General features: G+C 50.3%; 1 protein-coding gene and 2 long non-coding RNA genes across 5 annotated transcripts in view; 2 read left to right on the top strand and 1 right to left on the bottom strand.

Annotated features, from left to right (window-relative positions):
• CHKA (choline kinase alpha) overlaps window positions 1-8,918 on the bottom strand; it is a 42,656-nt gene extending 33,738 nt beyond the window's left edge. For 2 of the 3 annotated variants that reach the window (XM_081062891.1, XM_081062889.1), the window contains exon 1: window positions 8,303-8,767. In XM_081062891.1, coding sequence (XP_080919017.1) covers window positions 8,303-8,637 — 335 coding nt within the window. In that variant the 5' untranslated portion in view covers window positions 8,638-8,767. Of the gene's footprint in view, window positions 1-8,302 lie in introns of all 3 variants that reach the window. The other variant, XM_081062890.1, reaches the window with a different exon arrangement.
• A 156-nt stretch (window positions 8,919-9,074) lies between these two features.
• On the top strand, window positions 9,075-21,612 carry LOC308503549. Its single transcript, XR_013994204.1, has 5 exons — window positions 9,075-9,141; window positions 9,416-9,680; window positions 10,781-10,843; window positions 19,600-19,985; window positions 20,774-21,612. It is a non-coding gene; the product is annotated as an uncharacterized lncRNA (long non-coding RNA).
• On the top strand, window positions 11,434-14,232 carry LOC308503550. The gene is made up of 2 exons (XR_013994205.1): window positions 11,434-12,481; window positions 13,933-14,232. It is a non-coding gene; the product is annotated as an uncharacterized lncRNA (long non-coding RNA).
• Window positions 21,613-26,563: the final 4,951 nt, after the last annotated feature.

Here is a 26,563-nt window from a genome sequence, read left to right as displayed (position 1 = left end):
ATCATTGAGCCAAATAAAATGACTAGGAACAAGAACATACGTTGGGAAGATATGCCACAAAAATGGTAACAAAAATCCAACAACCCAATTTACGGTATAACTTACCAAAAATCCCCCAAGTATAACCCCAGGAACTCTCAAGGATTTCAAAGAAGTCTGAGACTACAAACTTTACCATCTGGCAGAACAGCTTGACGACAAATAACACATGTCATAACTACATTTAGGAGGCACAAGATACTTGCATAAGCACAATACCAAGTAAAATGAAAATAACCTATTCAATGTGTACATTCAACACATGTAAGCCACCCAGGGCAGGAAGGAAACTGAAGAGCGAGCAGTCAGTGCTGGTGGGAAGTCTAACAGACGCCCTCCTGACCTGGCTGAGAGCGTGAGCTTCACTAATCCCCACCCAGCTTCTCTTACACACGGTTAATCAGACATGAAAATAATCATTTCAATTTCTCTTGTTATACAGCCAATCAATGATTACCTTACAGGTAAGACTTACTTGATCATGAAATAAATGACAGCACATGTAGAATATAAAGGATATCTGAAAACACATACAAATCAAAACAAAGAACAACCCCAAACTGAAGAACCGACCACTAACAAGCTTACACACTAAAGAAAATGAGTTTGTGAAGATGGAGCCACACAGCACAGGGCTGCTTTTGTCACATTCAAGGTCTACCTACACACCACAGGCGAAAGGAATTTAAGTGACTGGGCATGTGTTTCAAACTCCACTAAGTTTTATCAATTTTGATGAAGCAACTAAAGTAGGCTGCTTCTAACATATATTAATTTGCTCGACTTTCAGATTTTATAATCCATGTTTCAAAAAAGTCATGTTCACTTGGATGTGAAAGACCCCAAAAATAAAAAAAATAATTAGTTACCCAAATTCTATTATTCAAACATAACCACTTTGAACATTGTGGGGTGTGTGTGTGTGTGTGTGTGTGTATGTATATTTTTTTGTGTCCTTTTCCTAAGCTTCTTTTTCCTTTTGTTTCCATCAAAACTAGGATCATAATGACTATGATACTCTATAATGTTCCTTTTTCACTTATAAGAATTTTCTTTTTTTAAGGAGGGCAGTTTCCAGTGGCCCGTGCAAGGATCGAACCGGCAACCTTGGTGCTACGGGCACCGCACTCTAACCAACTGAGCCAACCGGCCACTCCAAAAATGTGATTTTTAATCATGCACAGAATTTCTTCTTAAAGAGAGAGCAGGGTTTAACCACGCTGGAGCTTTTGAGTTTTTTCCACTATTTTTTACTTCTATACACAATTATGTTAATATGTATAAACTGTATGCCAATCTTTATGCACAATCCGATGAGATCCTTTAGCTTTTCTGGGTCAAAGGGCAGGGGAAAATAGTAAAATGGCACAACCATACTTCAGGCATTAAGTACCTGCCCACAGACTGTACATACACCCTACAGCAATTCTCAGGGTCCTTATTCACAATCCGAACAGTCAAAGGCCAAATCAGCTCTCATTAGTCAAATGGGGTCCCTATAAAGGCCGAGCTCTCTGGAAAAATACTTAAGAACACAGGAACAGTGATTGCCTCTCGGAAGGGGCATGGGGTAGTCAGAGGTGGCAGAAACACTTATTTTACAGTACACCTTTTCAAACCATTTCAATTTTTAAAGCAGTACATAGGTTACCTATTTAAAAAATGTTAAAATGAACAAAAATTGCTTCCAAGGCATACCAGGGAAAGTTTTTAATTCTTAAAACAATCTTGATTTTTCTTAGTTTTACTTTCTCTTAAAAGAATAAGAAAATTTTTCAGTAAATTAGGCTGCACTTAACTGAACCTTAACTGTAAATGTCCTTCCTCTAGTCACATAATATTCTGGGCACTTTTCAGGATTTTCAAGCCCAGGCCTCCTCAGCCCTGAATTTCTTGATCTAGCCCTTTAAAAAGACAGAATGTTTTTCATCCATACAAATCTAAATCACAACAAATGTGCTTCTTGGTGATTATTTTCCATCCTTCAACTTCAGAGAAAGTTCTAGATTTAGCCAACTTGATCTTTTTCTCCCCGCACTTGTCTTCCTCTACATTAGCCCAATGTTCCAGAGCCTGCAACACAATCCTTTCCAACAGCTGATTATCCTAGGAAAGCATCTGGGGGAAATCCGCATGTTACTTACACCCAGGGCAAACCCTCAAAACCCCAGAATCAGCCAAGGTTCAACATTAATTAAGTTCCTTTTAACTGGCTACTAGATCACTACCAAACAGGTTACTCTAACATTTAGCATTCATTTCCAAACTTACTGGCTGGCAGACTGGAAATTTTTCAAAGAGGGAGAAGGAAAACATTTGTTTCCACTATGAGGAAATACCCTTGACTGCACAGGCCTATCAGCCCACTGTTTACGCACAGCTGTGCTTTACCTGGGAGGCCAGAGGTGGTAGGAACGCTCCCCACTGAACGAAACACAGCCAACAAAAACCCAGCTACCACGTGAGGAAGCAAAGGAAGGTGGATGCAGCCACCGGATGCTGTGAGAGGGACCCCGCCACCTCCCCATTTTCTAACATTCAGTCCGTCAGGGCTGGACACCACAGCACGGCACTGAAACGCAACACTCCCTCTCCAGCCGCCGTAACGCCACAGGGCAAGACGTGATCCACAGCACACACAGAGGAAACCCAGTCTGCGACACCAATCCTGCCACTGCTCACCCACCCTACCAAAAACACTGACTACTACCATCAGTGTTGGCTCTGAAACCTATTTAACTCTGGTTGCTGTGAAAGGTTCACAGACTGTCAGTACAACCCATGTGTAAAAGAAAGTCCCAGCTGAATCGATGCCGTCATCCGCACGCCTCAGCTGCAGGCAAGCAGAACAGCCTCGGAGCTGTGATGTATTCCAGCTGTATCATGGGACCCGCGGGAACACATCAGCCTCAGGAAGCTGGCCTGCGCAGTACGGTCCTGGGCGCCTGCGCTTCTCGTTCTCAGTCTGTAATAGGAAGTAGCTGGTAATTTTGCTGAAGAACAAGTTGTAACTACAAGTTGTAAGGCAAATAAATGTACAGGAGAGAGCCTCTAAGACAGCGTATGTATTTACATCTCAGAGGACTTCAATGTTTCCAACTCTTTATGCCACAGAAAATAATTATTCAAGTTTTGGAGTAAAATCACTTTACTAGGTAGTGGTTTACTGTACAATATAGTTTTTATTTTAGCAACAGGTATTTAAATAGCTTTACAAATGGCTTGCATCCTTCATTTGTGGGCTCAGCAGTTCCTAAAGAGGTTATTGAATTCCTATTTTATTCTACAGCCTTTTAAGTAAGAACAATCCATGCTATAATGATACAACTTAGTGGAGAGTCCAGTACAAGGTCTTAAAAGAGGACATTTCTAATGTCAATCATCTATATATTTTTTCCAATTTTTAAATGATAGGAACATATGCATAATTTCCCATCTTAACCATTTCGAGTGTACAGTTCAGTGACATTATTATATTGGTGCAAAAGTAATTGCAGTTTTTGCAATTTTTAACCTTTTAAACTGCAGCTACTTTTGCACCAACCTAATACATTCACGTTGTTGTGCAACTATCACCACCATCCATCTCCAGAACGCTTTTTTATCATTTAAAACTGAAACTGTACCCATTAAACACGAATTCCCCATCCTTCTCTCCTCTGCCCCAACCCTTGGAAACCATCAGTCTACCTTGTCCGTATGAACCTGACTACTCCAGGGACCTCACGGAAGTCAACGCAATATTTATCCTGTGGTGACTGGCTTATTTCACCTAGCATAAGGTCCTCAAGGCTCGTCCATGTGGTAGCACGCGGCAGAATCCCCTGTTTTAAGGCTGAATACTATTCCATTGTATGTAAATGCCACATTTGCTTTCTCATTCATCCATCCAAAACATCTACAATTTTTAATCAGTTGGGAAAGGATTCGTATCTTGGTGAGTCAGCTCAACGCTCAGACAATAATTCTGAGAAACTGCCTGCTCCAGAGAAACTTTTAACACTAAGATTTCCATATGCTAAATGAGGATGGAAAGTTACCTGGTCTGCACCTAACCAACCATATTTTGTTGAAAAGCAAAAAAGCCACTGAAACCACTGCAAACTACCCTCAGTAACACAGCACACACAGGACTAAGTCTCCCTCAGGCTCAGGGCCTGGACCCAGGAGTTTCAAGAGCATCATCTAAAAGTCAAAATGAGTAGAGAAAGAAAATTCATAACATAAACAGTACCTCAGCAGAAAAACAACCCTGAAGTCCAAAGGGCTGGACACATAGAAAATAGAAGACAGCATAATATCAAACCAGCTACTGAATTTAGAGCACAAATGAAATAAGGAAAACAAAGATTTTTATAAAATTTCTTCTAACCATCTAAAACAACGTAAAACCACCGTAGCTCAGGTGAAAGAAACTAACACTTCAGTAAAATGACAACATCAATATGTAGTCAGCAGGAATAGGCAGGTGCCTTAATCCCGAGCCTAGAGGCAGCGTGAAAAAAACTGGCATTTGCTGGCTCCCCAGGTAGCTGCATGGCCTTGGGCAAGTCAATGCCCTACGCCTGGGGCCTGTTTCCCTGCCGTAATATAATGTACCAATTAGGGGTTTAAGTGAAGATTCCATGAGATCATGTCAGCTGCTCATTATCAGCACCAGCGCAAAGCAAAGGTTAATCTTTAAGGGTACGCCAGATAGATGAAAGGGTAAAGCTCCATCTTCAGTCCTCTCCTTCAGAGTTGCTCAACTTCAGCACTGCTGAGGTTTGGGGCCCAACAATTATTTGCTGAGGAAAGAGGGGGTGCCATCTTGTGCACTGGAGGATGTTTGGCAGTATCCCTGCATTCTACCCTCCAGACACCAGTACTACCACAACCAAATCATGCCAATCGAAAATGTGTCCAGAGATCACCAAACATTCCTCAGAAAAGGTTCCTAAAATCCCATTTCAAGCCACTACCCTTAACATTCTTGAACAAAGCATGCTTCTGCCTGCTCTTCCCAACTGTGAGATCAGGGGTGCTCTCCCACTCCCTCCACAAAATGCTCCACATCCCTTCTAGCCCACACGGACTCCCAGGCTTCACACTTTTATTAATTCATCATCCGCCTCTGTCTGGCCTGCTACAGTACTCAACAGAAGGAGTGCCAGGAACAGTGAGATGTCTAAATACGTCACAAAAGGCATGGAGATCACAATCTCATTGTGGATGCAAAACAGACTCATGGGAAGCTAAAGACAAGGGCAGGCCTAGGGACAGTGCGATTTCCTGCCAGCTGATAGAGGGTGCCAGCGGAGACTGCGGAGCAGGCCAGGTGGGCAGCCAGTGCTCCGTGATGGGGGTAGGGCAGGGGGCAGGGACGGATAAGGACCCTCAAAGAGAACATGGGCATCAGTGTCAGAGCCAAACAAACCAAGAGACTAAACTGAAGGAAAAACAAAACACAAACCTCCTACAACTAATAAGCAATTATAGCAAGGTTACAGGATACAAGGTCGATATATAAAAGTCAATCACTTCCCTATATACCAGCAAAGAACAAACAGACATTGAAATGAAAAACAATTACCATTTATACCAGCAACACCAACAAAAATAAAATACTTAGGTATAACTAACAATATAGTATAAGATCTATGTGAGGAAAACTATAAAACTAACGAAAGATACCAAAGAACTAAATAAATGTAGAGATATTCCATGGTCACGAATAAGAAGAGAATATTGTCAAGATGTCAGTTCTTCCTACTTGATTTATACAATCAATGCATCTCTCTGCAAGTTATTTCATGGGTATGAACAAACTGATTCTAAAGTTCACATAGAAAGGCAAAAGACCCAACATAACCAACTCAATATTGAAGAATAACAAAGTCTGAGGACTGACCCTACCAGACTTCAAAACTTACTATAAAGTTACTGTAATCAATACACTGTGGTACTGGCAGAACAGACAAACAGATCAATGGGACAGAATGCAGAGCCCAGAAATAGACCGACATAAATACAGTTAACTGATGTTGACAAAAAGTAAAGGCAATTCAATGGAGAAAGGACAGTCTTTTCAATAACTGACTCTGGAACAACTAGACAGACAGACACCCCCCGCCCCCCACATACACATACAAATTCTAGACACAGGCTTTACACGCTCTTCACAAAAACCAACTCAAAATGGATCAGAGACCTAAACGTAAAATACAAAACTATTGGGGCGGCTGGTTAGCTCAGTTGGTTAGAGTGCAGTGTCCATAACACCACGGTCGCCGCTTGGATCCCCACATTGGCAAGTGAGCTGCGCCCTCCACAACTAGATTGAAAACGACTTGACTTGGAGCTGATGGCGCTGAAAAAAAGTTCCCCAATAAAAATAAATAAAAATTAACATACGTATTTAAAAGTAAATAAAATACAAAACTATTAAAACTAGAAGATAACATAGGAGAAAATCTAGATGACCTGGGGTATGGCGATGACATTTTAGATATAATACCAAAGACAGTCCGTGAAAGAAATAATTGATGAGGTAGACTTCATTAAAATTTAAAACTTCTGCTCTGCAAAAGACACACTATATCAAGAGAATAAGAAGACAAGCCACAAACTGGAAGAAAATATATCGACTATAGGACCTTTATCCAAAATATACAAAGAATTCTTACGTTTCAACAATAAGTAAACAACCTGATTTAAAAATGGGCAAAAGACCTAAATACACACTTCACACAAAGAAGATATACAGATGGCAAATAAGCACATGAAAAGTTGTTCAACATATGGGAATTGCAAATTAAAACGGCGAGATGCCACCAGACTACCTGTTAGAACGGCCAAAATCCAGAACAGTGACGACACCAAATGTGGGCAAGGATGTGGAGCAACAGGAACTCTCATCACCGCTGGTGGGAACGCAAAATGGTGCAGCCACTTTGCAAGACAGTGTGGTGGTTTCTTACAAAACTAAACAAGCTCTTACCGTATGATTCGGCAATCGCACTCCGTCATATTTACCCAAGGAGTTGCAAACTTATGTCTAACAAAAAGCTGCACATGGATGCTTCTGGCCAAAACGTGGAAACAACTAAGATGTGAATTAACGTTTTGGAGAGTTTCATTTTTAAAGAAATTTCATTAGGCAGTCCAGGGATTATCTGACCACCTTTGTCTTTTCTCTGCTTCCTACCAACTGCCTGCCTGTTGACTCTCACTGCTCATAAACATATCTGTAAGAGAGGTCAGGGCACAAAAAGGAAGTGAAGCTCAGTTAACTTTGCTGCATTTGGGACTCCGGTGAAAGAATTGGGTACAGAAAAGGAATCAAGTGACTGAAATTGAATTTGGGGATTATCGGTGGCAGCCAGCCACTTGCTACATTCTGCACTCAACCTGGTCAGCAGTTTAAAAGAAAATTAGCAGAAAAAAGACACCACGTTTTTTTCAAGTTCTAAATAGCAGGGCGCACACTAAATGTTAAATGGTTAGCGCTTGGGAGACCAGTGGCGACAAAAATCAAGGGGGTGGGGGGTTCTTTACGTTTTCTTGTTAAGTGTGAATATGTAGTACACACATACATTTTTGGTAATTTAAATCTACGACTACATTTTTTTAACCTTAAAAGAAAGAGAAAGGGATGTTTCACGTTACTTAGTTGGGGAGGCACGCCTCCTAAGTTTGGCTGGTGACACACCTACACGTCTGAACAGTGTTCGTGGGGAATGAGCACATGCTATCCCTTCGCCACCAACAAATAATTCTTTCAGAAAGGGGAAAAAAAAAAAATCAAACCGTGGACTCGAAGAACTAGAAGTAAAAGTTACCAAGTGATTTTTTTTTTTTAAAAAAACCAACCATAACACCCCCTTCTTCTTTTAAGGCCCTAAACCGCAAAGGGACTTTCTAGACATATTTTAAGCTTCCGTAAAAAATAAATAAATAAATAAATAAATAAATAAATAAATAAATAAATATAAAAATAAAAATAAAAATAAAAAATAAAAAAAAAGTAATTTGTAACGAACGGTATTGTTCTCCTTAGAAGAGACGTGTGTTCCCACGAAAACGATTTCTTTTTTCCCCCAACGCCTGCCTTCCGGAAGGTCCTGGGCGGCCCGGGCCCCCCCGCGGGACTGGGCTCGCGCTTCCCGAGCGCTGGGGAGAAGGGGCTTTCGCCCGCGGAAGCGCCCCCGCCCGGCCCGCGTCACCTGACCGGCCCGCGCCGGCCGCGTCCCCCCGCCCCCTCCCCGCCGGCCCCGCCACCGACCTGATGACACTGATGTGAAACTGGTCCTCGCGAAGGCCCCGCCAGGCGCCGGGCAGGAACTCCTTGCACCACAGGTAGGCCCTGCGCCGCGTCCGGGGCTCGGGCTGCTCGTCGGCCGCCGGCGGCGGCGGGGGCAGCGGCAGCGGCGGGGGCGGCGGCGGGGGCAACGCGAGCGGCGGCTGCCGGCCGCCCAGGGGCTTGGGCTCGAGGTTGCTGGCGGCGTCGCGTGGCTGCCCCACGCCGGGCGCCGGGGCCGCGCTGCTGCCGCCGCAGCTCAGCAGCAGCCCGAGCGGCGAGGGCTCCGCCTCGCCCCCGTTGCAGAACTTGGTCTTCATGCCGGGCAGGCGTTCGAGGAGGCGCGGGCGGCCGCAGCGCGAGAGGGCGAGGCTCAGGGTCCGGCCGAGCGACCCCCTCACGGCGGCGGGGCGCGGAGGCTGCGCGTCGGTTTGCTCACGGGCCGGCCGGGGGCGGTAGCCGCGGTTGGGGGCGCGCTGGGACAGCACGGGCGGCAGTGGCGGCGCGGAACGGCGGGCAGCAGTGGGTGGCGACGACGGCGGCGGCGGAGCTCTGCTGGCCGTGCTCGCGGCGCGCTCGCTCCTATACCGCCGCCGCACGAGGAACGCCGCCCACGTCACAGCCCGCCCCCGCGCTCGCCGCTGATTGGCCGACCCGGCGCGTCACAACCGCCACCGCCCATGCTGCACCGCCTCCCCATTGGCTGCGGCACCGCCCCCACCCCGGGCGCTCTAGCCTCGGGGGGCGGGGTCGGAGCGGAGGGGCGGGGCGTCGAACCGGTTGCGGGGGTTGTTGGGATGGAGGGGAGCGAGCGAGGCACCAAGGTACCCCCGGGAGAGAGCGGGGGCGGGGCTGGCAGGGCTGGCAGGGCTGGCAGGGGTGGCAGGGCGGCCCCTGAGCCTTGGGGGACCCCGGGCTCGGCTCTGGGGCCCGAAACTTTCCTTGGACTCCCCGGTGCCCCAGGATGTCAGGCGTGGGCCGGTCTAGGGGCCGGCAGGAAGCTTGTGCCTGGAGGCTGGCTTGTCTCCTCCTGTGTGAGCTTGGGGCGAGGCACCCCGGTCCGCACCACCGTGGGTGTGTTTTTATAACATTTCCCAGCCCCGGGCCAGCTCCGTGCAAGGCGCGGCCAGGCCGCGGCCAGTCCGTAGCTGCAGGAATGATTGTCCCTGGGTCGGCACCCCAGGCCCGAAAGTGCGAAGAGGCGACTAGGTTCCAGGCCGCGCACCAGGCCCAGCGTCCGGAGCCTCCTGCAGCCTCAGTTTCCCTGTCCGTGGTGCTGAGGACGCCCGGGCCTAGATGCTCTGGGCGGACGGGCGGCATCCCGCAGCGGGGCCGCCGCAGCTGCGGGTGACACTGGCCAAAGGTGAGTGCCACGGAGCTGCTGGCTCTGTGGGCGCCGCCCCGCCCCGCCCCCCCCCGCCCCCGCCCCCGCCCCCCCCCGCCCCCCCCGCCCCCGCCCCCGCCCCCCCCCGCCCCCGCCCCCGCCCCCGCAGGGGCAGCGCGTGACTGTGACTAACGCACCTTTGCCCCTTTGCCCGCGGAGGGGAGCGAGGGCCCCCCGCTCCCATTTGCCACACGTCGCCCTGTGTCCCTCACTCCTCTTTGATCCGGCCACCCCATCTTTCCTGGAAGTAAGTGGGGTAGGGATGAATATAAAAAGACAGATCCTACTTTACGGGACAAGAGGTTTCCCTGGCTGCTTAGGAAATTTAGCTCCTGGCGCACAGGAAATGGCTTCTGTGTGGGGATTTCACAGTCTGCAGGAAGCAAAAATCTCTTTTAGATACCGTCTTTCCTGGAGAATAATACTGGGTCTTACATTAATTATTGCTCCCAAAGACGCATTAGGGCTTATATTCAGGGGATGTCCTCCTGAAAAATCATGCTGGGGCTTATTTTCCGGTTAGGTCTTATTTGGGGGGAAACGCAGTAGTGTGTACTTGGCTGAACTTGCTCCAAGAAAAATGGTCGTATTGAACAAAAGGATTATAATGAAAGGGAGCCTTTGACAAGACAGCTGTGGAGGTGGGTCTAGACGTTGCACTGGAGGGAGCTGGGAGAGGCCCAGGCCCTTAGGAGGGAGGGGAGGTGGGAGCCCCACTGGATGTTTGAAAAGCTGAGATATCAAAGTCTCCAGTTAGGCCATTTAGATAAGGTCGCCAAGGACTTTGTCTAAAAATACCAGCCCGCAGGGAGGTGGGGCCTGTCTGCTGCCTGCCCAGGTGTCAGGCCCTTTGTCCCACTGTCCCCTGGCACCAGCCTGGTAATCTCAGAGGAATGCCAAAAATCTGGCCAGGAAGAAGGGGCACTAGAAATAAGGGTGGGGCCTCTATCATTTGAAATAACTCTCTGGCATCTTCTGGATTGGGCTATTAGAACCCACAGGTACCTTTAGGGGACTGCAGTTCCCTGTGGGAGTAAGAGATGTTGGAGAAGTGTTCTGTTCTTCCTTCTATTTAATAGATGTGGACACTGAGTACTGCAGAGGCTGAAGTCCCTTGGCTAAGAGAGGGGCAAGGCAGGTAGGTGTCCTGGCTCCTTTGTGTGAAGGGCATTGCTTCCATAGAGATACAAAACTTCCCTTCCTGCCTTACAGTCCAACGGCCGTCCTGCTGGTCTGGGCCCACCCTCAGTGCTGGGGCAAAACCACCAGGGCAGAGACTGGGGAATCTTGGAGTATAGTAATGCTAAAAAATTAGTTTTACATGAAAACAGACTAATTCTGCCCATAGAAGTGAGGGGAGCCTCCCCAGGGGGTGTTTGAGCAGGGCTTTGAAAGGCTGAGGTGGCATTTACCAGCCTGTCAAGAGCCCCCTGCTGTGTACCTCTGCCTCGAGCATAATAGTCAACAGTCACACAGTAGGTGCTCAGGAAAAGTGCCAGACATATACTGTTTCTCCAAAAGGAAAAACCCTTAGTGATAAATGTGCTTAGGACCCTTAAGCTAGCAACCCCACTCCCAAGACTCTCTCCCAAGAAAAGAAATCACCAGAAGCAGAAAAGCCCCATGCAGAAAACTGTCCATTCCACGCTATCTCTAATTGGAGAAAGCTGGAAATAACCTACATGTTTGTTCAGAGCCCTGTGCTTGGTTATAGAGGATGATGGGTCCACATGTTGGTGTATCAGACAGGAGTTAAAGGTGGCCTGGTTGAGGTTGGTAGGAAGGGTTCATTTTCCACACATTTCTCAAGTACCAGGTTCCATAGGGCTTGGCAGCACCGTGTCAATGAAGGAACGTGCAAACCTATAGAAAACTTTTACAAGAATTTATTTGAGCCAAATTTTTAAGGACATGCCCAGAAACAAGATCTCAACAGATTGGGAAAATGCTCCAGAGACCAGCATTCTACAACTCATTTTATACATTTAGAATCAAAGGCGAAAACCCAAGGAAGGTTATATAAAATCCATTGGTGCTGGATTAGGGAGGCGGGAGAAAGCAAAGTGGGGAAATCTCTAGGACTGGGTAAGAAGCAAAATGGAGAGGCACATACTTCTCTGACATGGGTGGGTACAGGATAGTTCACGTGTAACATTTCCGGCACATAGAGACAGTATGCGGGCAACAAGGTAACAATGAGCGGTTCTGGGGCCTTGTGCTCTGGTGCAGGCAGTTGTGCCTTCAAGGCGTCTGGGAAAGAAAATGACTGACGGTTCAAAGGTGTGTAATCCGTGATGCATGAGAACAATGGACTCACTTAAGGTAAAGCCTGACCTTTGCTAAGGAAGCTATTGGCCTGAACTATGTGCCATGACCTGCTCCGTTAGGAATTTGTGATCAGACTGTCCTGTGTGGTTACTTCCAGCCACTGAGCTTGTCAGGCCTGCGTGTGGCCTCCTGAGCTTGTCAGGTGTCCTATGCGGCCCCCCCACCCCACCTCGTTTCATTCACAACTGGATCGTGAGGAAAACGGCCATGCTTGGCTCCTGATCCAATCTGGAACAGTAACTCTGCCCCCTCACCACCACCCTCGCCTCTCCCCTCCCCCTTCTTGTTTGTTGTGTATTGTCTGTCTCCCCACCAGACTGGAACCCCCAGGGAGTGGGGTCCTTGAGCATCTTGTTCTCTACCACAGTGCCCAGCAGGCCCTGATGTTTGGAAGCACTCAAGAAATATTTGCTGAATGGATGGCTTTGGGCTGAACCTCAGTTTCTTCCACTGTAAGATGGGGATTCCAATCCACACGGTTGTGGTGAGGGCTGAATGAGAGGACGTGTGCAAAGCACGCAGTGAGCTGGCATTCGGTCATGAATAATGCACACACTGGTAGCAGCTCAGCAGGAAGACAATGTCCTGCAAGAAAATAATTCAAACTAGAATGCATGTTCTGATGGCCAGAATGTCAGCATTTGGGCACAAGTGGAAAAGGCTTGGAGAGAAATTTGCTATGGCTGGTACCGACTGGTGCTGGGGAGGGGTGGTTCATTACAAAATGTTTTCTTCTGGGACATAAGAAAAAAGTTTCCCAAAGCTCTTTGATTAATGCTAAATTCTGAGAGCAGTCACAGAGGGTGATGCGTCTTAGGAGGGATGGGGGTGGGGATTGGGAAGGCCCTGTCCAATCCCTGGCATTCCTGCAGACTGATTCCTTTGGTCTGGCCTGAGGGGATCCCCATGGCCACTGGGTAGACCAGCGGCCTTCCCAGGGCACAGAGGGGTCCACCTATGAGCCCAGCCCTGGAAGGGCTTTGTGAGTCTGCCCCACTCCCTCACCCCCACCTGGTAGGAGCAGGCCCTGTGCCCAGCCCTTTACGGGCATCCAAGATCTTTGAACTTTCACAGCCAGCAGGGATGTGAGTGTAATTAGCACTTCATCTTCCACTTGAGAAGGCTGAACTTCACCAGGAGGTGAGACCATTTGTCCAAAGCAAGCAGCTAGCAAGGGCAGAAAGGAGACCCACCCAGGACTCCTCCCTCTGCATACAGGGGAGTCTTACCGTTCCGCACCGAAAGCACCTTTAGCCCACAGTGGGGTTCACTAGATGCTTGGCACAGTGGGGTTCACTAGAGGGCTGGAGAAGCAGAGTCCTGGCTGAGCTGTGCTCATGACCAGGCACTCCTACTTCAGTTCTGAGCTTTAAAATATTGATGTGAGCACAGAGGCCAGTGGGCTGAAACCTACATGCTGCAGCTTGGGTTACAGCCCCGCCCGCAGATGACAGTGGATCTGGGCCCTTCACGGAGTGCCCGGGTTTGGCCTCACCCCAGGACACTGTCATCTAACTAGAAACTGAGCAGGCCCAGCAGATTCCTGGAGATCTCTGAGCCCAAGTGTGGTCTTACTCCATGGCCTCCTACCGTGTACCCAGCCTCAGTGCCTCGGGGCCCCAGGTGGGGCTTAGGGTTCAGGGGGTTCAATGAAAGCAGGTGACTTGAATGCCCACATTTCATGTCTGATGGGTGGATGGGACCGGCCCTCCCCCATTTTCAGGGATACTGAGTATAGCATTAAGGGTGAAAACCTGTCTTTGGCTCTTGTGCCTCAACCCACTGTGTGACCTTTGAGGAAAGAGTAGAGAAATAAAATGGGGTCGCTATAGTCAAGCTGCTAAATTACTAAAATCAAGTAGGTGGAGGGACAAGGAAATCCTTCTGTTCTTGCTTTAACTAGCCTTTTCAGTTGTGCATCAACGCCTGGAGAGTTATATAAATCCTATATAACCCTCTGAAGGACTAAGAGTGTTCATTATCCAGACCACCTGACACCCAGCATCCAGACCACCGGTCATCCAGAGGAACCATCTCGGACCAATCCAGAGGCTAAGAAGGCAGGACTGATTCGTCTCAAGAATGTGGAATAAGAACTTTTGACTTTTCTCTCTTCTTTGCAACACTCTGGGTATTATCTAATTGTGTTTCCAGTTTGTAAACCCTAAGACTCTTGAATGACTCTTGATCATTTTTAATTTTAGCGAAGCCTCCTGATTCATTTATGCTCAGTCAACATCTTAGACAAGCCACCTGCTTCTCAGCCAGATGGAGGTAGTGGTTCCTACCCTACAGGATTGTTGGGGGGTGTCACTGAAACCCACAGGGAAACGGCTGAGCACAGTCAGGGCCCCACCAAGGGTAGCTGTGTACCGACTCTTAGCTGAATTCTCGGAGGCCGGAACACAGCAGCCTTCGCCTATTGTGAATAAGGATGGCCCTGCAGCAACTCATCGTAAGTGCTACTGGGAGAGCCTGCAGCGAGTGCCTGCAGGAGGTCTGGCGTTGCAGGGCCTCCCAGATGTCTAACAGGGCCTCAGGCCTTTTCTATTCTTTCAGGTTCCTGGCACTTTCAAAAATGAAGAAATACCTCAACAGGATTATCAAAATGGGGGTGTATTTGAATACATTGAACAAATTGATGCTTTTAACATACATCCAAATGGTCCCAAACAAGATAATTATACTGTTCACAGGGTAATAGTAAAAAAGGGGTATGGTGTGAGGAACATCTTTCAAGTCTGACCGTGTGTGTGACAATCTGATTATCCTTATTTATGAGATGACACCAAAAATCGAAATCCGAAGACCCTGGGGCCCCCATGGTACACCCTGGGCAATGCATGTCCATCTACTAGAAGTGACCCCTCGGGCCCCCAGCGTGCATTTCCTGTGTCCCCACAGTCTATGTTTTAAAACACACCGTCCAAACTCACTTTCCAAATTTGGTGAAAACCTGTCCTGTGGTTTTGCACCCTCCATGAATTACTTTTGTAATAAATTTATTTTTGGAAAGATCCCAGTTAAATGATGGAAGTCACACCTTGGGGGTGAGACTTCTGGGCTAGAGGACAGGAATCCTTGGTTCAGGCACTGAACCCCTCTGGGCTCCTCACTCCTCAGTCATCCCTGGGCCCTGCAGGCTTGACTTGCACCAGGTGGCCTCAGGGTGGCTCTCCTTTCTGATGGAGAATGACCAGCAGGACCCAAGGACCCCTTGCAGGTGGGTAAACTGAGGCCTAGACCCACACCAGAGTGAGTGGCTCTGCTTACCTAGGATGCCTTGGCTGCCGCGGGGCCATCCCCACTCCCCGTTCTCCCAACCCAGGGGCTGCTCTTACTTCCGGGGAGGGTCTCTCCTCCTAGGGTCACTTCCCATCCCCAGCCTGGCAGCCTGGATGCCATGGGGAGCTGGCAGCCTCCCACCCCACTCTTCCTGACGGTGCCAGTGGTGCCTGTGTGACCTTGGCTGGTCCCAGAACTTCTAAGAACGCCATCTAACAGGGCAGAGAGAGGAGCGGAGGCAGGGAGGGTACAAGGGGAATGATGGGAAAGGGGGAAGGCCACCTTAGAAGATCCTCTAAGTCCTGGGAGGCTGCGGCCTGACCACCCCCTGACTTTCCCCCCACATCGTGGGGCTGAGGAATCCAGGCAGACAGGATTCCACCTCTCCCCTCAGAGCTGGCTCAGGCCAAGGGGCAGGTGGGGGAGGGGAGAGGAAGGGGAAGATGGGGAGGTGGGCAGAGCCTACCCAGGTCCAGGGGCCCTGACCTCCCTCAGCAGCAGGGACTCTTAATCACCCTCCACCATGGGGCCTCCATGCTCTACAAGTTTGTCCCCACCAGCACCTACCTGGTGGTCGCCCCCCAAATGTTCTATTGGGCAAATGTTCTATTGGGAGCAGCCAAAGGCTTTATAGTTCCCTTGACAGGCTCCATGAAGCTGCTTTTTTTTTTTTTTTTTTTTTTTTTTAAGATTTTATTGGGGAAGGGGAACAGGACTTTATTGGGGAACAGTGTATACTTCCAGGACTTTTTTCCAAGTCAAGTTGTCCTTTCAGTCTTAGTTGTGGAGGGCGCAGCTCACCTCCAGGTGCCGTTGCTAGTTCCAGGGGGCGCAGCCCACCATCCCTTGCGGGACTCTAGGAGTTGAACCGGCATCCTTGTGGTTGAGAGCCCCCTGGCCCAGGTGGGATTCGAACTGGCAGCCTTCGAAGTTAGGAGCACGGAGCTCTAACCGCCTGAGCCACCCGGCCGGCCCGATGAAGCTGCTTTTGCAGTTAGAGCTTATACTTGCAATGGGAATAACAAGGAACCACCTGAGGCGGCCAGCGGATAATGACCAGGCAAGGTTCCCCATTCCCTTAGGCAGGACTAATCCTGGTTGTCACGCTGGATCAGCAGCTCCCCCCACCCCTGCAAAGTCAGACCCGGAGGCCAAGGACCCATGCAGCCCTCTCCCAAAGCCCCATGCCCTTGGGGCTCAGGCTGTGAGCCCCTCCTTTCCTGGCCCCCTCCATTTATTGCCCTCAGTCCCTCTCCCTCCTTCAGTGCCAGCATGTCTTAGGTACGAACGTTTGAATGAGTGGACTGAGGTTGTGGCACCCTGTGGCCACCCTGTGGCCTGAGTTCTAATCCCAGTTCCACCACTTATTTGCTATTAGGCACTGCGCAGGTGATTATTCTCTCTGTGCCTCTGTTCCTTGCCTGTAAAGTGGAACATATGGATCCCTGCCGCAGATCGTTGTTAGAAGGAATTTTTGAAAACCAAAAGTCAACCAAGTACTATTGTAGATCTAATTAGCTTTCTTAAGCGATTTAAGTCACGATAGCGAACAAAAATCAGCGAGGGGTGAAACATAAGGAAAACGATTGTATTTTTCTTTAGCCAGGGAATTTAACGTTAGAACATTTCAGTAGTGCCTCAATGCCTGAAGACACAGAACTCTGTGACTGAAAAGGGCAGTATAGAAGACCTGACAAGCTCAGTGGCCGGAAGTAACCACATAGGACGGCCTGATCACAAATTCCTAACGGAGCAGGTCATGGCACATAGTCCAGGCCGATAGCTTCCTTAGCAAAGGTCAGGCTTTACCTTAAGTGAGTCCATTGTTCTCATGCGTCGAGGATTACACACCTTTGAACCGACAGTCATTTTCTTTCCCAGACGCCTTGAAGGCACAACTGCCTGCATCAGAGCACAAGACCCCGGAACCGCTCATTGTTACCTTGTTGCCCGCACACCATCTCTATATGCCAGAAATGTTACTTGTGAACTATCCTGTCCCCACCCATGTCAGAGAAGTATGTGCCTCTCCATTTTGCTTCTTACCCAATCCTAGAGATTTCCCCACTTTGCTTTCTCCCGCCTCCTTAATCTAGCACCAATAGATTTCATGTAACCCTCCTTACATTTTCTCCTTTGATTCTAAATGTATAAAACGAGCTGCAAAACTGCATTCTCTGGCGCATTTTCTCAGTCTGCTGAAATCTTGCTTTTGGGCAGGTCCTTAAAACTTTGGCTCAAATAAATTCTTACAAAAGTTTGTGTGCATGGAGAATATAGTCAATAATATTGTAAGAATTATGTACAGTGTCCAATGGGTACTAGATTTATTGGGGTGATCACTTTCTGAGGTATATAAATGTCTAATCACTATGTTGTTTTGTACCCCTGCAACTAATATAATATTGTATGTCAACAGTAATTGAAAAATAAAATAAAAATTTAGGTTTAGACATCCTTTCACCAACAAATCCTACAGATGACCCTCTGAAGAATTTAGGAATGGATGTCCAGGCCAGCAGGCATCTAGAGGAACCATCTTAGACTAATCCAGAGGCTAAGAAGGCAGGACTGATTCTTCGCACGAATGTACTGTTTACCATAGAAACTCTCAACTTTTCTTCGGAAAACCCTGAAGCTGCCTGGTAGTGTTTCCCGAGTTGCAGCTTGCTTAAGACTCTTGAATGTAACCTTGTCGTTTAATTCTGGTGAAGCCTCTTGATTCATTCATGCTCGGTCGACAGATTCATGGTCAGGCAGTATCCCATCTGGCAACTAGAAAGGAGCTCCAATGAGCTGTACAAAATGGGAGGTTTTTATAGGCGGAAAGAAGGTGGGGCCAAGAAGTTAAAAGAGTGGGTTATTTCAGGCAGGGGTTCTTCTCAGGCAGGTGACCTCACTAGAGCTGATCGGGAAATTTCAGGCTGATTGCTTGAAAATTACATTCCTGAGAGAGGCTGAAATTGCACTTAGGTTAGTTATTAAGTTTTGGTTTAGTGACGTGGCTTAGCAAAAGTGACTGTTTGGCTTTTTTTTTTTTTTTTTTAATAGATTAGGTGAGTGAAGTCAACGGCAATAATTCCAAGGTGCCTGGGTCCCTGGATCACCACATGGAAGGTGACCTGCCCACCACATGGCGGGGCTAAGATATGAACAGAAGTAATACATGTCCCTGCAGGCTGAAGGACATGAAATATCTGGGGTGCCTTCCCCACACTCCCTTCCCCTTCCACGGTGACCTAGGGAGCTGCAAGGTAAAGACAACAGTATCATGAGAAGAAGGGAGCCTGAATCCTAGAGTTACCGCGTGGACGAGAGAGGACTGAGCAGGGACACCAGCAAGGATGTGTGTGCCAGAAGCAAAGCTTTATGGTGTTTCGCTGCTGCAATCTGGGGGCTCTTTGTTATAGCAGTTGGCCTTCCTGGATTGTATTCACCTAGCAAAGCCCCATCCTAGGTGAACCCAGCTGGCTCCTTTATACCTGCCCTTCTCAACTCCCACTGAAAAACTGAATGTTCCTAAAGAACATCCAATAACAGGTTCAACTAGTTTGATTTTACATTTATAACCATGAGCCAAGTGGGGTTATCACAGTCTCTGACTTTCTGTCCCAGGAATTTGGTCTTTCTCATCTGAGACGACCAACTCAACCATCTTAAACATTTTTAACTGTATCTTTCAGTAGTGTTAAACAAATTCCCATTGTCATGCAACCAATCTCTAGCACTCTTTTCTCTTGCAGAACTGAGACTGTCCCCATTAACAACAACTCCCCATTACCGCCTCCCTCCCGCAACCACCATTCTGGCACCTGGTTCTTTTCTGGGCTCCTTCTATGTTTGAAGTGGGTGCAAGTACCTCTCCACCCTCATCCCCACTCATTTCTCCATTGCCTCTTTTCCCCAAAGAGAAATTCCAATCCTACAAAAGACAAAGTTCCTTTTTTATTTAAAATGGATTTTTTTTCTTGATCAAAAATATTAATAGATGTTCGCTGCAGAAAATTTGGGAAATACTAAAAAGAAAAAAAATCCCATCAAGCAGAAATCACCGTGGCCCCTGGGGGTTTGCTGCTTTTCCTCCCAATCTCTCTGGGTCTTTGGCTTTTGGATAATTTTGTATCCATTTTTTTTCCTTAAAATTACATCAATAAAAGTAGATAGACTACTGGGTGGGTAGAGGGATGGGCAGATGGATAGAGAGCCGATAAGGCAGTTAGAGAAGAATGTTGGTGGGGGCACCCAGGTGGACCGGATACAGAGTTCATTGAATAATTCTTTCCAGTTTTCTGTAGATTCGAAATTTTTCATAACAAAGTGTGGAGAAATAATTGGATTGTGAACATGCAAATATCTTAAGAACCCGTTATTGCACTCCTGGATATATACCTGATGGAAATGAGTGTTAGGTCCACCAACAGACATGCGTGAACGATGTCTACCAGACCATTGATAACAGCCCCAGACGGGAGACCACAATGCCCAACATGAGTAGAATGGATACAAACCCTGCAATTCCTGAGCTTTTGGATTTCCAAGCGCCAGGGAGGGCTGCCCACCCTTCACTCTCACAGCTGTGTCCATGGTTTTGCAAGTCCCTACGTGCCTGGATTCAATCCCTCTGCTCGAAATCCCGGTTTCCTGGCTGAATCTTGCCTGCGACAGGACCTGGTAAGGAAGCCATTAAAGGGAGTCATTGGGGATGCTGACTATAGAACAGAAAAAAAATGAGGTTCAAATCCCAGCTCTGTCAGTCCTGTGGGTCTGTGCTTTTTAGTCTCATTTTCTTCAGTTTCCTCATTAGAACACGCAGCGGTGAGGCCTCCCTCACGTGACTGTGAGGAGAACTCAAGATAACACATGGAACATTGAAGCCCAGTGCGTATACCTAGGTGACAGCTGACAATTAGTTGTCATTATCACCATTCCCATGCAGCAGATGAGGAAAGCTAAGCTCAAAGAGGTGACCTCATTTCCCCCTAATCACACAGCCTGAAGGTGGCGGGGTGTGGATTCAAACCCAGGAACATGAGGCCTCCATCTCCTCGTGCCTGTGCCCCAGGCCTTACGACACCCAGCCAGCCTGGTGCGGGTCAGGGTCCCATGGCAGGTACAGCAGGACAAAGGGGGGAGGGGAGGCAGCCTGCCAAATGGAGCAGTAGGTGACCAAGGCTCTGACCTGTCACCTCGTGGTTACAGGAGGTTACAGGACTGGCAAGAGCCTTGCCAGCCCTGTACACTTCACAAGGCAGGGGTCAGAGCCCGCTGTTGACAGAAGCTTAGAGCAGGCCTGGCCCTGAGTCACACAGCAAATCAGTGACCAGGCTAGCCTCTGGCCTGACCTCCGGGGTCCCAATCCCAGCACGGTAGCAGGTTTCATATCTGGGCTGCAGGCTGAGGCATCTGGGGTTGTAAACGTCAGGCTAATCTGACTTCCTCCCTTGGTGGCCTCGCCCTAGGTTGGCAAGAAGGCGTGTGGCAGCTCCAGGCTCGCGACCTACCAATGAAGCAACCCCTGTGGAGACAGCTCCCCTGGCCTCAGGGTCTCCCCTAAAGTCCCAAAGCTGCATTTCACTGGCCCAGCTTGATCATACGTCCGTCCCCAGACAAGTCACAGTGCCCGGGGGATGTGCCCTGTGATTGGCCAGTGCTGTAGTCAGGCAAGGGGAGGCTGATCCACCCTGAGCCACACAGACTGAGAAGTGGCCTTTTCCAAAGAAGGGGACTGGCATCCAGGAAGTGGACATAGCAAACGACCATGACAAGGGAACCATGGCCCATGCCTGTCACTGGTCCCAGCCCTGCTGACAGTGGCTGGCCGCTCTTCCTTACCTGAAGGGCTGGGTGGACTTAGAGGTGGTGACAGGGACATGCTGACCTCAGCGCAGGTCCAGGAAGCCTCGGAAGAAGAAATGTTCTCTTGGCTGAGGGGAGTAGTCAGTTTTCTCCCCCCCCTCAAACACTGAGTGCCCAGGCCACCAGCCAGTCTTCCACCCAGGAGGGCCTCTCCTAGCAGCCGAGATGTGGTGCTTACCGAGAGCTGATCAAATACCAGGCACCACGCCAACCGAGCACATTGAATCAGTCATCTCGCGTCATGCTCACCAAAGCTCCACAAGCACCATTGAGGAAACTGAGCTCGGAAGACGCCATGGCAGTCAGCAAGGGGCTGAGTCCCCATTCAGCCGCGCTCCGCCTAGGCCCACAGCCTGCGCTCTGTGACTCCACCACGGACCCCTCTTTATTTTCTTTCTGCACTATCATGGATGTGTTATTAAAGCCGTGTCACTCTAGTGGTAAAATGAGGTAGCGTTAGGTCAAGCGCCGTGTCTGACGCCTCAGCTCTCAGCCCAGGGAAGAGACTGTGGTGAATGAACGAGTGCTGTGAAAGGATGGGGACACGTTAGCTTCTGAGGCGGTGTGCAGGGCTGCAGGCCCTTCCCCACCTCGATGGCCACCTCCTCTCTCGAAAGCCAGCTCAAAGGACACTTTTTCTGAGAAGTCCTCTCTGCGGTGCCTGCCACCCTCCCAGGATGCCCCTGCGATGTCCCTTGTTCCAGATTCCCAACCAAAGTCTGTCTGTCTGTCTGTCAGGCTGGGGACGAGTCCACAGGGAGCGGGGATTCCCTGGTGCCCAGTGTAGCTCATGGGACAGAGCAGGTGCTCAGCAAACACCCCGCGAATGAATGAATGAATGAATGAATGAATGAATGAATGAATGAATGAATGAGGGAGTGAATGAATACATCGAGTTGGAGTGAGGGGTCCTGCAGATAGCCCCAGAGAGCTGTGGCAGCAGGAGCTGGGCCAATGCTGGGGGAGGGAAGAAGTTGAGTTCTCTGTGCCTCCTGACAGCCAGAGTCCAAGGTCAGCCGGTCTTCACAGGCTGACACAGAGACCTTTGGAAGCCGTGTGGCAATAGCGAGCTGCCTCCAGTTTACCTGACCTACTGTCTGAAATGCTGCCTGGTGTGGGGCCGGTCACAGCCTGGCTCACCTCACAGCGGCCCAGTCTGCCTCTTCTCTGACCGAGGGCGGAATGCTGGCCTCGCTGCCCCACTGTGTCCTCACTGTGCCCACTGTCCACGGGGCACCGGGGAGCAGAAGGGGCAGCTTCAGAATTGGGTGGCCCTGGGCTCAAGTACCACCTGGGCAGGAAGGCTGGCAGGCGGGGGTGGGGCTGCCCCAGGCTCCTCGTGTCCCTCTGGGCACCCTGCAACAGTGGTAGCCAAGGGTGCCCTTTCCTCTCTCATGCCTCCAGCTTTGCCCCTGAAGCAGAACACACTTTTCCTTCTCGCCCACAAGGAAAGCAGGGAGCCGGGCGAGGGACAGGTCCTCGGGCCTGCTCTGGCCCTGCCTCACACACTCTGGGCCCTTCAGTGGGCCTCAGTTTACCTCTCTATTTCCTGGCTATCCAGAAGTAGATCTGGAAGGTTCCTTGAGGCTGGATGAGGCTGGGCTTTTGAGCTCAGTGCTCAGGCGCCCAGCCCTTAGGGATGCGTGGGAGCCCCCAGGAAGCGACAGTTTCTGTGCCCGGAGGTGGGCTGCAGAACAGTGCATTCCCTGCAGGTCCACCACGCTTCCCTGGCATGAAGGCTGTGGCAATGGCAGGTGGAAGCAAGAGAGGCTGCTGCCCCCATCCATGTCCCTCTTGGCCCTCAGCCCAACACACCCCAAACCTCAGGCCACATCCCAAGTCCAGTGGCAGCTCTGCTCCCCACTTCCGCCCTTTCCCTGCTGGGCAGGAGGATGTGGTCACGGCCCCCTGGGCTCCCCGCTTCACTGGGAGGGAGGAAGAGAGGCTGGCCCCGGGGATCCCATGGCTGGTGGCAGCCTGAGGCTTTGGCTTTTCAGGGTGACCTGAGCCCTTTCTGGCCAACCTAAGGAGGGACACTGAGTGCCCCGAGGGTTCCTTTCTCCAGAAAGGAAGCCCCTCCCCCATCAGCCTGTGACTTGCCTGGACCTCCCTGGGTCTAACATCCATCAGGCCCCAAGGACTCCAAGGGGCTGGAGGATCAGGGCTGAGCAAAGAGAAGATTGGAGTGGTGTTGGAGGGGCGGGGGGGGGGGGGGAGAGGATTTGGGAAGTGACATCTGCACAGAAACCTGAGGGGTGGCAGGAACTGCTCAGGTCAGGGGTGGGCAGAGACGGGGTCCAGGCAGACAGAAAAGCAAGCAAAGACCCCCTAACCCAAGTGATCCCAGGGCCGCTGACCAGCCCCAACCCCACACTTCAAGCCACAACCCACCAGGGCCTCCCAGGGGTCCCCAGGCTCCCAGCCATGTGGTGGAGCCTTGTGGGCTGTGTGACACTGGTGAGCAGGTCCCTCAGGCTCCTCCTCCCAGGAGCGGCAGTGCGGAGCCCAGCCTGCTGGCCTTCAGTGTCCCAGAGAGACCGGAGGGACACTTGGGGCCTTCATGGGGTGCTCTCCCAGGCAACAACTGACTCGTGTTGCTGTCTGGGGAGGAAAGGAGACAGGCTGTGGGCCCCAGGGCTGGCGAGGGTCTCAGCGCTGGCTCCGGGCTGCAGCCACAGAGACTGGAGGGAGTTGAATATTAACCCCTTTGATGAGAGGTTCCAGCTAAACAAACACACGTTATCACATGTCAACAGCAGCTGCCTGGCTGGCGGGGCTGCCCACAGCCAGGAGCATAGAGCGGCCCTGCCCGGGCACTGCTGGCATGGCGGCTTAGGCTGCCAGTACTCCCTGGGGTCATGTCCTGCCCTCCTCTGCCTCCGGCGCACTGTGTGACCCCAGGCAAGGCGCTGTCCCTCCCCGGGGTGGGTTCACCTCTCTGTCATCCTCTCTTCTCTGGCCTCCTGGGATGGCTGGGGCACCATAGGGGCTGGGGGCCAGGGGAAGGCTGGGGATTCGGGGCTGGTGCTGGATCTGCTCCCGTGACACCAGAGAGAAGGCACAGCCTTTGGAATTAGACTCCAGGAAATGGAAGCAAGTGTGTCACTGAGCACTCACTGTGTGCACGGCTGGTGCTGCATTTAATCCCCAACGAGGGGGGTGGGGACAAGTCTTGTCACATGTTATACATACATCAGCCCAGTGTTTAGCACACTTGCTGGCTGTCTGTGTGTCTGTTCTTTGTGAGGGGAAGGGCTGGCCTGGAGTCACTCCTGTAGCCCCTGTGCCTCTTGAGAGGCCAACACCTATTTGGCATTCAGGGAGGGAAGGTCGACAAGGGAGATGAATCCAGAAAGACCCCTGAGGAATGGGGGAGGAACTGGGACGGAGCAGAGTCCTCCGCTGAGCGGAGGAAGCAGCGGCTTGGTTGGCCAAGAGGCATTGGCGAGAGGAAGAAAGAACTGGAATTGTTTTCTGTCCGTGTCAGGGGTGGGGACCAGCTCCAGCAGCCCGGCATTTTGAAGTTGGGATGGAGAGGTGATTAAGGCCATTTGAGCCGATGTTCTCTGAAAGGGCAGAGGTCGGAGGCAGAGAGAAGAGGCCCACGAGGCTGGGGCTGCCACACACACTCTTGAGTTTGCACATATTAATGCCAGCTGACACTAACTGCTGATGGGGGCGCCAGGGCCCCTGAGAAGGCTTAACTGGTACTGTCACTTAATCCGCCAACAACCCCAGGGTTAAGTGCTAGTATTAGCCCCATTTCACAGGTGAGAAAGCTGACGTTAGAATGAGGGAAGTGATTTTTGCCCATGCTCACAACTAGGGAAGGGCAGAAAGACCAAAGGTCCTGCTTGAACCCCATGGCCTGGGGTGGGGTGAGGTCAGGCCAGGCCCCCCACCGCCAGCCAGGACTCCAGACCGAGTTGTTTTTTGGGTCAGCTCTGGCCCACTCAGAGGCTGGCAAGGTTCAGTCCTTCGCTCACCCTCTTAGCCCGGGAAGAAAATGTCGTTTGACAGGCAAGAGGAGGACATAAACGTCATTCTGTTTGGTTTTGAGGGGAGTGACCCTGGGAAGGACTTCCTCCAAGCTCCCACAGGGGGAGAGCCGCCTGCTTGCTCCTAGTCATTTCCCATCAGCGTCCAACTCACCATTCCCAGCACAGCTGGAGTAATGAAATCAAAGTGCCCAAACCTGCTGCCCGGGGGTGTTAAACACACATTAATAGTGGAAAGTGTCACTCGTTTCCCAGGTGTGCTTCTGAAAAGCAAATCAACTTTCTGTAAATAGAACCCTGCTTCCCATTCGTGTAAATCTAGTTCCAAAATCTGGCCCACGACACAACTGTCCAATGCACCACAGTCCTATTTTAGGGGAGCACACAGGAAGCCTCCTGGTTAGATTCGGTCCCTCCTTTGTGCTGGGATTGTATTTGTGCAAGGGCACTGTTAAAGTAGCAGCGTCAGCAGCTGGCCAGGCTGGAGGAAACCTTGGACTTTGGCTTTTGTTGTCTCGAGGCAAGCTCGTATTTGACTCACTTTTTCCGGTAAAGACAAATCCACACCCCTCGGCCTCCTGGCAAACACGTGTACGACACCTGGCCTACTTTTCAAGTTCCCTGTGTACATATGACTAACGGGGGGTGGGCCACCCCACTTACCCGCACAACAACCTTTAGACAGAGTTCTGGCCCCATGTAACTGCATGGCAATGAAAGCAGTGATTGCTATTTGTCACCCAAGAGAATTCTTAGGAAACTGAGACCTCCAGAATTAACCTGGCGAAGGTGGAGCATCATGATTCCAGCTGGCGCACGGGACCCTGGCTCTGTAACCCCCAAAGCTGGCGGGGCCTTGGAGCTGGGTCTGGGGTTGACGTATGGCTCTGTCACTCACAAGTTGTGTGGCCTCAGGCAAGCTGACTCACTCACTCATTGAAACATAGGTAACGAGCTTTTACTCACCTCACCTTCACCTCACCTCGCTCCTCCACAAGGTGCCCCCACCAGCCCGAGGAGGGAGTCTCGGATGTCTCCCCGTGTTTGTTCCATGGGCTCAGTTTCGGTCTGGCTACGGGCACGGTTGCTTGGTTCCCAGGACTCACGTGAAGGCTGTCTGACATCATCTTGGGTGACCTCAGTTCTGTCCAAATTGGTCTCTCAGAACCAAGACACTCTCCCCCAGACCTTTTGGGGACCTCTTCGTCATTGAAAATGCAGCCCTTCCAAACTCCGAGAGCCCACCCTGACCCCAACCGCCTGTCCTCCCTGTGTGTTTGTCTGACTGCTGCTTGGCTGTTCCCTGACCACAGGAGTGCCTCCGGGCTTTGAGGACCTCTATTTACTCTGGTCCACTCAGGTCGCAGACTCATCTTCTCTTCCCTAACCTGTGTG

Source organism: Rhinolophus hipposideros (assembly GCF_964194185.1).
Source record: "Rhinolophus hipposideros genome assembly, chromosome: 10".
In the NCBI taxonomy this organism is placed as follows: Eukaryota; Metazoa; Chordata; class Mammalia; order Chiroptera; family Rhinolophidae; genus Rhinolophus; species Rhinolophus hipposideros.
This window is presented reverse-complemented; position numbering and strand designations above follow the sequence as displayed.